Source organism: Pteronotus mesoamericanus, unplaced genomic scaffold (assembly GCF_021234165.1).
Source record: "Pteronotus mesoamericanus isolate MK-2021 breed Mesoamerican mustached bat unplaced genomic scaffold, CSHL_Meso_final contig_20, whole genome shotgun sequence".
Taxonomy (NCBI): domain Eukaryota; kingdom Metazoa; phylum Chordata; class Mammalia; order Chiroptera; family Mormoopidae; genus Pteronotus; species Pteronotus mesoamericanus.
This window is the reverse complement of record NW_026555085.1, coordinates 93363313-93379224: the sequence shown is the minus strand read 5'-3', so window position 1 is coordinate 93379224 and position 15912 is coordinate 93363313. Positions and strand designations below refer to the sequence as shown.

At 42.8% G+C, this 15912-nt stretch overlaps 1 protein-coding gene across 2 annotated transcripts in view; it reads right to left on the bottom strand.

Annotated features, from left to right (window-relative positions):
- Positions 1–15912, bottom strand: part of UST (uronyl 2-sulfotransferase) — a 261603-nt gene that overhangs the window by 154620 nt on the left and 91071 nt on the right. For both annotated transcript variants that reach the window (XM_054570089.1, XM_054570090.1), the window contains exon 2: positions 286–329. In XM_054570089.1, the coding sequence (XP_054426064.1) occupies positions 286–329 (44 nt within the window). The remainder of the gene's footprint in view (positions 1–285; positions 330–15912) is intronic.

Here is a 15912-nt window from a genome sequence, read left to right as displayed (position 1 = left end):
CACGGATGCTGAGGCAAAGGGGGCAGTGAACTGGGGGTCAGCCAAAGGCTCCAGTGCTGGGACAGCTACAGCTGCTGATGAAATAGCAGCTCTCCTCTCTCCCCATTTTGGCTGCCTCCAAATGCTTCTTTCTCTCCATACTCTAAGTTGAAGACTAACCTGACATCTGTCACCTACTATTTTCTTGTGAGCAATTCAGGGCCAAGGGAATCTGGTCGGGGTTGTAGGCGGCTATAGGTACTGAGAAAAAGAAAAAGAGGTTTACACCACAAACAGAGACCCTACCTTGCTAGGAGGTGGTCCATGGTCATCCAAGTAAGTGGAATTTCCTAGGGAAGAAGGAAAAGAAGAAGTTGATACATCCATAGTTTTAAACCCAAAATGAACTCAGTACAAAGTCATTGCAGATAAGCATTCTAGATATATTACTATTCAGACAACTGTACCAAAGAAAAGTGGGTAGGATTTTGCTGTACTATGATGCATTTACAAACATTGTATATACAATGTGTGTGTAGGCACACAGACATATACATGCAGAAATACGTGCTGTTATTCCTCACCCAATGTCTGCTGAATTTATGTTATACCAGTGGCATTAGAATTATATGTAGGGCTTGCTAAAACACAGGTTACCTTGCCCTGCTCCCAGGGACTCTGATTTGGTAACTCTGAACATTTGCACTTCTAACAAGCTCCCAAGTGACGCCAAGGCTGCCAGTCCTAGGACCACATTTTGAGAACCACTGCTCTGTTTCTCCACTTTGTCTTGATGGTCAGTTTCTTTCACCTTTCCAGCCTAGCTTGCTTCCAAAACTCGACTGGACTTCACTGTAACAGCCACTTGCTGGCCAGTGTGTTTTCAGAGTGCATGGTTACTGTTTCCTGATGAACAAGGGCACAGAGGGGTTAGGGAAAGAACTAAAGGCTGAGTTCCTTTTAGGTAGCCGGGACTCTGCTAAGGTATTCATTCACTGTATTCAAATATCAGAGGTGGGTTATAATTATCCTCACGTATGGAGGCGGGAATAGAGGCCTGGAGAAATCCAGTAATTTGCTCATGGTCACACTGCTGTTAAACTGCAGAGAGGAGAGAAGGCTGTTTTTTCCAGAGGGTGCTTGGGCACCTGCCTATCCAAAAAGCCTGCTAGAGTGTTTACATCTCTGGCAACCCGGGCACCGCCAGTGTGACCATCTGGCAACACGTTTGATCATGTGGGGGAGCCAATGACAGGGTCATTATAATCAGAGACTCTTCTTCAAGCGGGTAACACTTGTCAGCCCAGGGAAGATCATCTCCACAAGAAGTGAAGATTACCAGACTTCCTAACAGGACAAACTATGGAAAATATAGGAAACACAAGGACTCTTAGAACAGTAACTGAGGGGATAAGGTAAATGTCCTTGTTGGAGCAGATGTAAGATGATTTTTCAGGAAAGAGCAAAAGTGACTTAAGAAACTGGAATAAAAAGGGGAAGCAGAACTTAAGCCAGGGCAGTTCAAGTGGGAAAACTTATCCAAAAATAAATAAGTGGGTTTGGCTTAAAGGTTTGTTTTTTTTTTTTTTTTTTTTAATACTGAGGCATCATCTGTCCCTTTTGCAGCCCTCTGATGTATCACTCACTTGATGTCAACAAGGACTGTACTCTCACTGGCCAGTTGGACACCGTAAAGGGACAACAGGTTCCAATATCCATGTACAAGACTCTTAAGCACAAGCACCGGGCATGCCTGCGATTGCGTTATTTTTGGGAACCTTCGAAATGTGGACAATTTGTTACATCTTAATGACTGCGCTGGCCTCCCCTGGGGACATGCATAAACAGGAAATGATATCTACGTCTGACTTAATACAGAGGCGATGCATTAAAGAATTCAGAAAAACAATTGCCTGAGTCTAGAGAAATACTCAGAATTGTTCGTCTATCATACGGTGGAGACAGCTGCAGAGGGTTCCTGTGTGCTTGTCATATGAATGTGTCTTCCCAGGAGCGATGGGAGAGATCCCAGCATGCTCCGGCATGTTCTCCAGGGCTCAATCTCAAGCATCAAAGAGTGCTCAAACAACTAAATGTTTCTAAAATACTCAAAGTTTCCATAAGAACCAAAGTCCCTAAAAACTCCAGAAAGGACTGACAAATGCCTGACTGCTACCTCAAACTCCCAACATGGGTACATACTGACTGCTTAGCGCCTCATCTTGGTTGTCGATGGGCAACTCACACTTTGCCGGGCCAAACAGAACCCTTTCTTTGCTCGGATTCCACCCCTCGAAGTTCTGCCTCCCCCGTTGGCCTTGTCAGGTTACAGGATACATCCCTTCCCCCTCAGGCTCCAAAGCCCAAGGGTCATCCTTGATTCATCTCTTTCCCTTACCCGCTCCATACAACCTAGTCACAAGTGCTATGGGCTCAGCCTTCACAGTTTTGCTCAAATCTGATCATGCTTTACCAGCCTGTCTGGGCCACCAGGAGGGCCGTTGTGTCTCTTCGCGGATCGCTGATTTTTTTTCTTATCCATGCAGCCATCATAGGGATCTTTTAACCTTATCAATCAGACCATGTTAGCCCTCTGCTTAAAATCTGTTTCTCTAAGGAAAAACAGTCAACTCCTTGTACGGTCTCTAACCCCACAGGACCCAAGCCCGGCCTCTTACTACACCCACCACCAGCCGTGACAGCCTTCTCTCTGCTCCGGACACGCCAGCCTCTTGTCAGCCTGGGACCTTTTGAAGTAGTTCTTTCCTCTGCCAGAAAAAGCTCTTCCCTACCCCCTTTCACTCAGGCTCAGCTCAAATGTCCTCTCTGCCACTCTCCCTTATAGAAGCCTTCACTTCTTTCTACACAGAGAGGGAGAGGGCTGACCAGCGCCGGCGCTTGCACCATGGACCTCGTGTTTCTCTCTACCTGCAGCTCCCTGACCTCCTGTCCACAGTTCTGTTCCTGCATCTTCTTAGGACAGAGGCTCTAAATGCCTTTTGCTCATAACAGAGGTACAGAAAAGGAAAAAAAGAAAAGCTACGTGAATTTCTTCCACTGGAAATGGCAAGTTTTTATTTTCCTAGGGTATAACGTATTATTAGACAGTATTTAGGAAGAGCTTTTCACTTTAGGGTCTTATGCTTTCCTAGTGCAAAGTAAACAAAGCTGTCAGAATTTTCGGACCTCACTTTTGGGCTGTGGAGATCAAAGGATGAGCGCTGTTATCATAAGAGGTTCCCGGAACATCAAAGAAGCTTCCTGCTGTTCAGTTTTATGGAGGATTCTACTGAGGCTGTCAAGCTTTGAGGAAGGGAGATCACACCCAAGCCCTCTAGGCCTTTGAGCGTGGAGGTCAGGATGTAAACCTGGGAAGAAGATGTGGAGGAGGGCTGATGAAGGGTCTGGAGCCAGGACAGACGACAAGTGCTCACCTGCCGCCCAGCTCCACTGCCCTGTGAATGTCCCCTTCTGACCCCAGTCTCCACTCCTAGGTCCCCGCACCCTGTGAGGCTGTACCTCATATTTTTGGATGCCCAGGGAGGCACATCATTTCATTTCTTTCCAGAAAGTACCCAAGCCTTTGGAACTCTGCCTCTAGCTTCCTTTTCATATCTGAAGTCCTTTCTTTTGGGATCAAGGATTACAGTATCTTGTCAAGCCAGAAAAGAAGGAAGAGCATACGCACCCAATGTTTCCACTCCTATCATCAGTCTATCTGAATTTCAGGAGGGCCTGTCTCTAAAATGCCAAGAAATTACTAGCTCGGCCTGGCATGGACCTAACCCTCTTAGATAAGTCAAGCCTGTCCACGCTGCTCTGGTGGGTGAAGGAGACAGGTGGCTACTGATCTGAAGCAACACTCCAGCCCTTTGAACTATCCTAATGGTGGTTACACATGGCGCTCTATGTGGGTTAAACCATATGGGGCTATACACCAAATCTACCACTAACAAAACCATCGCGGTTTAATGGCATTAAAGAGAGCTCAGACTTTGCAACCAGCAAGGGAGCTCAGACTTTGCAACCAGCAAGGGAGCTCAGACTTTGCAACCAGCAAGGGAGCTCAGACTTTGCAACCAGCTCGATCACAATACATTCTCAATCTCACCCTACCCATCCAGCCCTTCATGATGGAGACCTTGCAAGGAGGCTGTAAATATAACCTGAGAGATCATGTGTGAATGTACAAAGGGGTGATATCCAAGTACACGGGATTACAATCTGTAGACTTACTAGACTGTATTACCAGAGTCTTTGCTGGACAGTATGTCATCAAAATGTTGACACAGGGCCTCGCCTTAGCTGTCGTGATGTAACTATTCTGGGACAAGTCATTTGGCATTATTTGGTATTTTCTGAAGTCCTAATTCTAATGTCCAGCCAGAGTTGAGAATCACTGAGCTACAAAATACAAATTAACGTACTGCATGATTCAGGCCAAATCTCATTTTCTAGAAGTAACAGGTCTTATTCAAGCTGATCGTAATCACGGGTCACCCCTCCACCGCCGTTTTTGTGAGGAATGATTCAACACAAGGAGAATGCTGATGGAGTGCCGGTGCCCACGGAAGGGCTCCCGACCACCGAGGGGGCCGGCCAGGCAGCCCTGGGCGCACCTGCTCCAGGGGACACAACACAATTGAAAAGGGCCAGGGCTCACAAGCTGCCTGAGAGCGGCCTGGCACAAGGCACTCTGGGTTTACCCCTTACAGAGCGTGGTTTGTCCAAATGTTTCCGGGGACTCCACAAATCTTTCCAAAAAGAAATTCAGATGTTATAGTTTCAGAACATATTTGTGGTCTGTTGTGCCCCTCTCATCTCAAGGTAAAAAGGGGAGATAAAAGCATAATTCTTCATCTGTCCAGAGTACCCCCAGGCCCCACTCGATGTAAACAACTGAAGGACATCCTCAAAGACACTAATCCTCAAAGGACACTAATATTTGCTGTTAATCCTCAAAGACACTAATATTTGATCCCTGTACACACTTTAGAGGTCAACAAGGATCTAAAAGGAAAAAAGTCCCTAGAAAATCTGAAGCAGAGACACTGTCTGGTCCCAGTCCAGCAAGGCTCCCCTTTTTCCAGGCTGTTTACCCAAAGCAGAGAGGAGACGGGGGCTCCTGGTTAACACATGCCCACAGAAACCCAATAGAAACCAACACAAGTGGATAAAGAAGCTACTGCTAGAAGCCCTGGCATGAAGAAGGACTAGTGGACAGACTCCTCAGGGTGCCAAGTATGTGAAATAGCAACAGTGGCTCTTGTAAGAGGGAGAATGGAAAGAAGCCCCGGTGGCGGGGGGCGGGTGTCATTTAACGGACTCAGGAAGATACGGCTAATAGAAGTGACTGTCACTGATGACAGAGGACACTTCAGGGGTGACAGAGGGAACACTGCAGGCTGCAGAACAAAAGACTTGTCCTCAAAATTCACACACATGCCCTTCGCCAGTTGAGTGACCTTGGAAATATCACCTAATTTCCCTGGGGCTTAATGTTGCCATTTGAGGTTATGGAAATGAAACAGGACATGTATAAAAGTACTTAGCATAGTGCCTGCTGGGCACATAGTAAGTGCTCAATGAATGATAGCTATTTCCTCATCTTATATTACCCAATTCTATCCTTTATATTTAATTTCATAATTTTTTTTTATTATTGAGGAAATTAAAGAGACTCCTGAGGCCTAGGGAGTAGCTTATTGTTTTAAGGATGAATAGTAACATAAAGTAATTATTTGTTATTTCCTATTACTTTCCAAAACTGGCTTAATATGTCTCCAAAGATACACATCTCCTCCCCCCATCATTTGAAGTAGCTTTAGTAATGTGCAAATGAACTTACACAACCTTCAGGGGATTAATGTATTCTTGACTCTTAAGTCTTGCATTAGCAGATTTATTTTTGTCTGAATTGGTCCCTGAAGAACAAAGATGTTTTAATTCGAATTCCTCTTCTAGCAACCATAATATGCATTAGTGTCAATGTCAAAAAAGCTACCTCTACACTGTGTCCATTTTGATCAGACATCAGCAATTCTTTTGAAAGCCGTTCTTCCATGGGCTCTTTTCAAATCATAATCATAAGCAATTGATATCCTTTTCTCTCTTACGCCGAAGCAGACGTTTCACACAGGATTCTGGTTACCTACAGCATGATCGTAAGGTTGCATCTCCTTCCCCTGCGGAGTCTGGGCCCCTGATAAGACACTGTTAATGAAGGACTCACTGTTGAAGGCAACACTGAAACCCCAGCTTAGTCTTTGCCAAAAAATTATGCTAATGCCACCCTTTCCACCATTAACCATGGGTTACATTTCTCTGAGAGCCAGCTGTCGGCACACACCAGCCGTGGTTAACAATGAGGAGTTTGTATGCTGGGTAAACATCTCCCATAGCTCCGGCTCTTATAATTAACGCAGCCCCAAAGACACTGTAATGGAAGAAAACTGCTTGCACAGCTTTATTTAAGCTTTAATAAAAGTATTTTCCACTGAATTCCAACCAATGGTTTAATTAACTATCAATATTTAAATATATTTACAAAAATACCTTTAAAAATATCTTCAATGTCCTCCCAGCCAGTTAACAAAGGCAAAAATATCCTGAAAATACTTTCTTGACCCCAAGTGATAAAAATGAGCATATCAGACACTGAAAAATGCAAATTAAACTGTTATCAGTTATGATTTAGAGAGTGGCTTCCATTTCCAATAAATTTTAAAAGCAAATTAATGCTTCTCTCTTTGTATTTCTGATATAAGAAACTGCCTTTTCTGTTATATATCTTTTTTCATTAAATCTGAACATACATTTTAGGATGTCAAGGGTACATTGGTAGGAGGAAATTACTTTTGGAATCAAATGATCAGTGCACTACTGCTGTAATAAAAACCTAAATACAAATATGAATTATTGCCAAATTAGCTCAGGAATCCATTGTAATCATATTATATAATCTCATGCAGATAGGGATGAAGGATCAAAGAGAGGCGGAATCACTTCGGCTCCTGTTTCAGTCCAGTAGGTTTTCCACCCAGAGTAATTACCACAGTCAGCGGATCCCCCGTGTAACTATAACACATCCTCGAACAGGCAGCCCCATCCCTGTGCACCTCAAGGCTCTACCCAGCAGCCAGGTAAGGCCTCTTCTTCTATCAGGATCCAGCCACCACGCAGCCACCATGAGAACTGACACTTTCAGTCACATGTTTATTGCATAAAGCTGCCCTAAGGACTATAGTGGAAAACAGGCAGGATGAAGACAATTAAGAACCTAACCTGGGAGAAACAAAAAAGGCCAAAATAGTGGCATCTACGTTATCATCATCATGGTTTTAGCATCAAACTAATGGAAGCTTTAGTGCTCAGCACTTTATAAACTTCTTCCCATTGGGTTTCCATGACAACCGTGATCCCCATTTTAAACAGCAGAAGCCAAGGCTCAGGAAGGTGAAGGGACCCGCAGGACATCAGACAGCTAATCAGCAGGAGCTCCTGCACTGGACCACAACTGCAGCCACATGTTCCCTGCCTCCCTCAGAGATTCCAGGCTGGGAGCCACAGTGGGTCTGGAGATGTGGGACCCTTGAACTCTCAGGGCGACTCAGGCTGATCACCCAGGGCTGCCCGGGGGGGCCACAGCGGACTGGGCCTTCAGCTCTCAGGAGCTCCGGCAGAGAGCCACCCACCTGCAGCGGACACGGAACCCGCAGGCCGCAGAAGAGCTCAAGGAGCCAGCACAGCACTCCGGGGTGAGGAAGGGACAAGTTAAGTGGCCTCAGATTTCAGGGGCAATTCAGAACCTCTGGCTACCGCAGGTTTGTCTCTACCTGATGTTCCATTTTAGCAGGTCCCAGTTAGCTAGGAGATGGCTGCTCTGTGAGTGCGTGCCTTTCTGCAAAGTCATCATTATTTTGAAATACTTGATGTAAAAAAGTAGCTCGGATTAGAAATCAATTCATATTATTGCAAGAAATGCCAACATTACACACAACAAGTACAGAACCAGAAGCTCTGCTCAATTCTTTAAATATAGCTGAAACTGATGCAGATGGTGACGGTAGCATGATGGGCTGGATGGTGGCACCCAGAGTCGCCCGCATCCTAATCCCTGGGCCCTGTGACTGTGTCACCTTGCATGGCAAAAGCAACTCTGCAGATGTGATTAAGTTAAGGATCTTGAGAGGGGAAGATTACCCTTGGTTATCCAGATGGGCCCAATATAACCACGAGGGTCCTTACAAAAGAGAGCCAGAATCAGAAGGAGACATGACAACATAAGAAGAGGTGGGGGTGACGTGCTCTAAAGAGGGAAGAAGAAGCCACAAGTCAAGGGCCTACAAGGACCTCTAGAAGCTGGGCTAGGAAAGAACAGATCTTCCCTAGAGCCTCCAGAAGGAATGCAGCAATGCTGACACCCTGATTTGGGCTCATTAAAACCTGTTTCCGACAAACTGCAAGACAATAAATTTGTGTTGTTTTTAAGCCACTAAATTTGTGGTGATTTGTTGTAGCAGCAGTAGGAAATTAATACAATTTTAAAATGATTTCACACTGTTGAAATCTCCTCTTTCTATGAATAAAATTTCTCATCAATGGTGACTCAAAAATTTGAAGAAATTTTCATTGAAAATGCTAGAGAAAGAATTGGATGAAGTATTGCAAGCCTGAAAACTAAAAAAGCTCATCACTCTATGATCATTTGAAATGTTTTAATTTAAAAGTTTGCCACAATTTCAGCATTAAATATCTCCTCTAACATTTGGCATTTTGATTTTCTAATAATTTATATAATAAGAAAATGTAATAAATATTTTCATCAAGTTTCCTATAGAAGCTCCGCCCCATCCTTACCAGTTTATTTCAGTGGGCCATAAAAATACCATTTCCTAAGTATTTCAAGATTGGGAAAGTTTCAACATACTGCTCTACTTAACAAACACATGAGGCATCAGCTGAATGGAAGGTTGTCTTTGAAAAAGGGCTTCAGTCCAACCAGACAGCCATTGCTCTAAATCTGGCATTTCACTTTGGCTTTGTTATTAGAGCCAGTGTGGGCCACACCTAATCATACACCAACACCATGCACACCTCCTCCCCGCCATGTGATTTCAGAAAAGGAAAATAACTACCGATACCATATAGTCCAATCCCTCAACTTATGGAGGAAATAACTAAATCAAAGAGAGGTTAACATACATGGCTGGTTAGTATCAGAGGTTAAGAACAGACCCTGGTCCCTGGTGATCATTCCACAACATAACAGTCTTACTATTGTACATGCCACTTTTTACCCTAAATGGTATTTTCAAGCTTCATCACATAGCTTCCTCTCCAAACTTGAAGTGGAATGACTTTGGGCTATTCTTACATAATTAAATTCTTTCTCTCAGGATAAAGATACATCATCATTGAGAGAACTTAAAAAGAAAATATGCTTCCAACATTGAAGAACATTCCCAAAGAGAATAGTTTAAAAGCCCTGCACATGGCTCCAGGGTGCTCACGACCTCTCAAGACGAACGCATTCAGACATTCAAGTCTCAGCATGCTTTGTTGAAAAGTAATACTTGTGAAGATCAACTTCCATAAATGAATCAAACACACATGAGACCTGGCCCTGCGCAAAAATGTGAGAGGCACCGTCGTAATGGAGTTAGGCACAGCAACATGTAGGGGGTATCTCCCAGCTAAGTTTTGAAGAAAAGAGGGGCAGGTACCCCTGATCAGGGTACTCAGTACCTGGGATGCAACACTTGGAGGTGTGCAGGGCATCTGCACATCCCTCCAGAATGGAAGGTCTCTGAGTTAAGAATATCCTCATGGTCTTGAAATCATATCCTCATGACCTTGAACTCAAGATAAGAAGATGAAGTTTCATTTAAGAGGCAAAGGGAAGTTTGAGCAAAGCCAAGGGTTCCAGGGCACATCTGAAATAAGCTTATGTGTGTATGGAGCTTCTATATCCCTCTGCACCATCTCAGCAGCATCCCCATCAACCCTGCAAGGCTGGAAGGGCAGGAAGGAAGCTGATCCCAAGTTCACACAGCTGGGAGGTGCCAGAGTTGGACTTGGACTTGAGCTAAAGCTTCTGGGAACCCCACTCCATACCACCTCGGGGCTCTGCGTGACAATGGGCAGATTGGTGGGTTTCCTGTGGCCACCATGTGCACCAAAACATCAGTCACCACCGTGAGCCTGGAGGAAGGCTAAACCTTGAGTCTGATGAAAGGAGTCTGTGAGGACTAAGTCAGGAGACCCCATTGGGACAGTCATGAGCAGCCCCTGGTGATGTTCCCAGAGTGAAATAACTCTTGTCGGGTCACAGATCACTGCTTGCTTGAAGGCTGGTATCCACGCAAACACATTTTTTAATGGATAAAAAAGATTTTCTGTTCCTAGCTCTGCCTCCCGCTTGATGGGTTTCTAGGCCATGGCCTAAGGCCGCTGGTAAACGAGCATGTCTTCTGTATTCTAAATGAAAACAGTAGTACGTTTCATACAGAAATTACTTGCCACTTGCCAATTCTTCTCATGCTTTAGGGAAATAAGTATGAAGGAACATTCTACGGGGTGTTTCAAATAAATGGCACTAACGATATGCATGTGAACGAGAGATCTGAGGAGCTGCTCATAAATGCGGATGTTGACTGAGAAAACCGTGAGGATGAAATGGGTCTGACAGCAAAGTCGGTCTCATGCAGATGTTGTGGTGCAGACGTAACTATCCCATCTGGGAATACACTTTCATATAAACCTTGGAGTCACACAAGGAAGCGAGCCTAATTTCTTCTTTATTAGGATTTTTAACAGAGCAGCAGAAATGATTGAAATCATTCGGAACACTAATCCCCACAAAATTAACTAGCAAGCTATCGTATGAACCTGGTGGTATCTATTTTAAAAAGAATGAGTTTCCAAAATTACAATATCTCTCCTTTTTTTCCTATCATCTCTCTAGTTCTATTTTGTATCGGATTTAATAGGATTTAGGCAAGATTTTGTGGTTCATAAAATGATACTATTGGAAGATAAAAGTGGATTCTTATACTTCCATATGTTATTCTGTAGGCACAGAAAAACACACTACTCCCGCCAAAAAAAAAGCAGCAGCCAAACAATTAGATGCTTAAAAATCATAAAGTCTTCGCCAGAATGGGCTGAGGTACGAGGGAAAGAATGCAGGAGAAAGAATGTGGGTTTTGCAGTGAAATCCACTTACTGGATGTGACCTTGGCCAAGGTCTTCAAGTTTCTGGGTTTTGGTTTCCCCACAGGTACAGCAGGAAGAATAAAACTTAGCTCATAGGGCTGGCGAGATTCGAATTACCATTTATAAACTACCTGGCATGCATACAATAAAGTGTAGCTTTTATGATTATATTTAAAATAGACCTAATTTAAAGACATGTTAGGTTAAAGAAAACCCCTCCTGAGTAATTACATGCATAAACATCAGCCCAGCGCTGAAATATACATCCCTCATTATGCACTAGAATAGCCTGCCACTGCCTTCCTCTGCCTTTCTCAGGATTTACGATGGGAGGTTATACCCAGGCATGAGTGAAATGTAATTTTTAAAACCCTGGCAGGATTTAAGTTTTCCTATGCTTGCATTATGATCCTGAAAGATAAAGTGCACTGGAAGTCATCAATACTCTCCAGCACAGAGTAGATTAGTTTCTTTTCTAACGAAGTCTTAATTGTGCTTTCCAACAAAATGAGTTGGGGAAGTGTGCTTTCTTACACCCAGCGAGAGGAATCCTTCCTAAAATGCTGGGTGCACTGAATTCATCACATATGTGGAAATATTCATCGTCTTTCAAGGATGCCGTGAGCCAATTTTTTGATCCACTGAAGGTCTGAGTCTGAAGGCACACGCAGACGGAGGACTTGGGAGCAAAGGCTGAGTTCTGCTAGAAGAAAATTGGATGGAGTTCTTCTTTGTTTTCAGTTGGACAGCTAGTTTCCTGGTCTTTGTACTTGTGAATTCCAAATATATTTAAGCCTATTTAATGTTAACTTGCCTGTTGGAAAACGCTGCTTCATAAAATGTTCTCTGACAGCAGAAAACAGCAATCAAATAAAATGAACCTGGGCTTTCCCCAAACAACTTAATGGTTACAGTGCAAAGAGAGCATCAGCTCATCAAAAGACAGAACTTTCCGTCTCAGGAGCCCTCTCAAGTGGCATGGGTCTCGGAGCAGTGTCCGCCTAGTGGCAGAGATGAAATCATGAGGAGCGGCCCCGCCTGACACTATAGAGAAGACCCCTGCACTGGATGGAAGGAAGTGCATGGCCTTCCTTCCAGCTCTCAGAGTCTCTGAAGGCCCCTTACAGCAGTAAGCAAATGACTTTGAAAGTCGCTTTACTTATCATGTAGATTTCAGTCATTCAAGTAAGTGTGAATAATAGCAAAAACAGGGATATCGATAATATCAAGAAGTCATTTGAATATAGGCATGCTCTTTTTAGCACAGTATTTGATATTGAAATGGCTTTTAAAAGATATATTTATATATACTTATTATAAATATAATATATATTTCTTATAAATAGTAGTAAATATTACACATTAATATATTTATATAATATATAAGGCTGAATAAGTAAGGTTGAATAAATATTACATATAATATATGTTATATATATGTACATGTTCATATTTATTTATTTGTTTGTTTGTTTTCAGCCCTGCCTTAGAAAAAGGCAGGAATGGGAAGGAAGGGAAATCTGGCTAATGCCAAATGTGTTTTTCTGGCAGGAACAACTCTATGCCAGGCAAAAGACGTGTCATAGATTTTCCTCATTGTCAGTGCCAGACAAACATGCCCTGGTTTATGCCCACTGAAGTGGCAGGAACTAGGGCTGCATGAAGATGAGCTAGTCTAATTTCAAGACATGGGACTGAAGTTAGAGCTGAGTAGAGAAGGACTGAGAGGTTCTTGTTAAGGATTTTGAAGCTAAGGTTTTACAGGAGAAGCCACAGACCAGGCAATGAGGCGAACAAAACTCTGGTTGGTTTAGAGACCGTGAACACTTCAGAGTCAAGTAAAGGCATGACAAACCTTTGGGAAAAAAAACAAAAAACAAAAAACAAAAAACCAACCTCCCCAGGGTTGTGAAAAGATAACTCACAGGAGGGAATGTGACTGCTTTTATATGTAACCAAGAATAATTGAAGAAACCGCTCAGCAATGGAGAAAATTATATTTCGTGATGGCGCAAAGAGGCACCGGAGCAAAAATAACTTGCAAGGATTATAAAAACAATAATGTAGGCTTATAAATAATACGAGAAATTGAATATGCTAATGAAATCGTGACGATGAAAACTAGAAATAGAGAATTAGGTTATGCTACCTAATAGAAATAGGAAGCAGTGGAAAATGGATTTTTCGGTAGGGAACTCTTGATCCTTTCCTGCAATACAGAAAAATAAGGAAGGAAATGAGTATCTAGGGTGTGCCAGTCGCGACTCCTGCATCAGGCAAATCTTTACAGACAGCTTTCTCTTCAATCTCCAGGTGGATATTGTTTTCTCAGGTGGTAGAGGAGGAAACAAACCCTCAGAGAGGTCAAAAACTTTCCTAAGAAGGGACAACTAGCCACCAGCAGGGCTGGGATGGTGCACGTCAAGCGCACTGCAAACTCCCCTCGCACTCCCATCTGCCAGCCGCTACTGCACTGGCTCTTCGGCCTGCGTAACACCAGTGATTTAATAAAATCGGGGATTTTGAAGACTCTCAAATCAGTGAAAGATGTACAGTTAGGGAGGTTACCCCAGGTTTTAAAAAGTATGTCATTTTATTTTTTCAGTTAACACATAACATAATCCATGTTGTCATGCGACAAAGTAGGGAAGCATTTTAAAACTCTATATACCACACATGTAGTCTAAAGCCATATAAATAATGCCACATAAGGCTGTACATATTTATAAGAGATATTTTTCTAGAGAAGATAATTTGTTTCCATTGAGAAAAGGCTCATTCTATTTTTAAATAAGTGCCATGCATAGTCCCCAAAACATTTAAGTCAAGTTCACAAGACATTTAAGAGAAGTTTACAACGGATAGTTTTTGTTTTTTCTTCACCTAAAGTGTTCTGTTACCACTTCTCAGCCATCCACATTTAAGCCACTCAAACCCTATCTTACTTCTTTGATTAAGTCTATTTTTCAAAACTTAGCTCGCTCACTTGGCTATTCTTTGAATTTCCACTATTAGAGAGAGAGGGAGAGAAAGGGGTGGAAAAATATAGTATTTATATAAATATACTTATATATACTTTTATATATTTGTATTTTATAAATATATATATTTAAAAATTGTTTTCCAACAAGGAGAGAAGGCTTTGCCCTAGCCCTGATTGTAACTAAATCTGATCGCTGCATGTTTCATTCTGCTTTGGCACGGACCCAGCTTGTCTAAAAATCAAGCATTTTCTCTTTCTTTACATTCTCTACACTAAAAATGAAAAGTAAACAACTTCCCTAAAAAGTCAAGAAATTTTTTAAAAATAACTGATTTTTCCCTGCTGTACCCCATCATAGAATTAAACACCACACTGAAAATTCAATGCTTGATCCATGTTTATAGAGAGTCAGTCCTTCCTAAGCTTTAAATGCCATGACCCCAGACCCAAAGGGCACCTGAAAGACAATTTTGAAAGTGGGTCCTGTTGTTACGCCTCTCTGGGGATCATTTTGGCCATCTATTCCAGTCACTCGTGTACAAAAATCACCTGAATACCAGCAGATAGGGCTGTATTTTGAGCCAAACTCCTCTAACATCAGCCATCCTTGAATGGGCCACACCAAACAGAGTGATCTAAGCACTGTATGTACCACCTATACTTTACCAAGACATCCAAATGACGTTTACAATAGAAGCCAAATTAATTTTTAAAGGTTCAAAGCCAACAGGATGTTCACAATCACAACTGCTTGTAGACCTAAATATTGCAAAGTACAAAGTAGCATTTTTTACTTAGAATCTTTAAAATCTAGGTTTTAAATCTTTTATGGACAAAACTATGATATTCATAATGCAAACCGATTTATAAATATCTTTATTAGCAGTTACAGAGAAAATTCACATCAACCTTTTGGAACACTGTGCTAAGGGAAAAACAAGAGGAACCAGAGGAAAACCTCCTGACCCATGTCACTCCCCAGTCACCTGGCCTCAAGAACACCCTATTGTCAAGTCACCATCCTTTCCTTTGCTATGACTATTGATTATGAAATTTGGAGAAGCAGGCGAGGGTCGGCACTAATTACTACATCGATACTAACACTCCCACCTGATTCCTGCAAGTGTTTCCACGGTCTCAGAAGTCAGTGCATGACTTTGCTGTATGACTCACAACTTCACATCACTTGCACATGCGCTGCCGTCTAAGGACCACACGCTGACCCACAGCACCCCTGGAGCATATGAGTTTGCTTTGCACAATTATCATCCCATCACGTGGCTGCCAGTAAACAGCACTCTTTGCAATCAATATGCACTCGGATTTTTCCATTTTTACGCAGGTTCTGGATTCTCGTCTGGTGAGTATCCTTGTCCACTGACAGCATAACCACCATCCTGTGGTTTCTCAACCACTAGTCTCCCAGGCCTGGATCAGACAGAAAAAAATAAACAAAGGTGGAGAAGTCTTTCTGTGCTTCTCCTTCTTAAAACATCTGGGAAATTTTGTAAGAGGTAAAAGCCCTTCAAGGACACCTGGAATTTGGATCTGGCTTCACCATTAACAAGCTGCGTAATGTGGGCCAGGTCACTTAGCCTCAATGAGTCTCACCTTCCTCACACGCAATCTGGGGGCTAAGAGGAATATAATCTAAAGTCCTGATGTAAACACTCTGCTATGAGCTCCGTACTTCTGCACCTGCCCGTAGCATCTATTTGTACTTACCAAGCTGT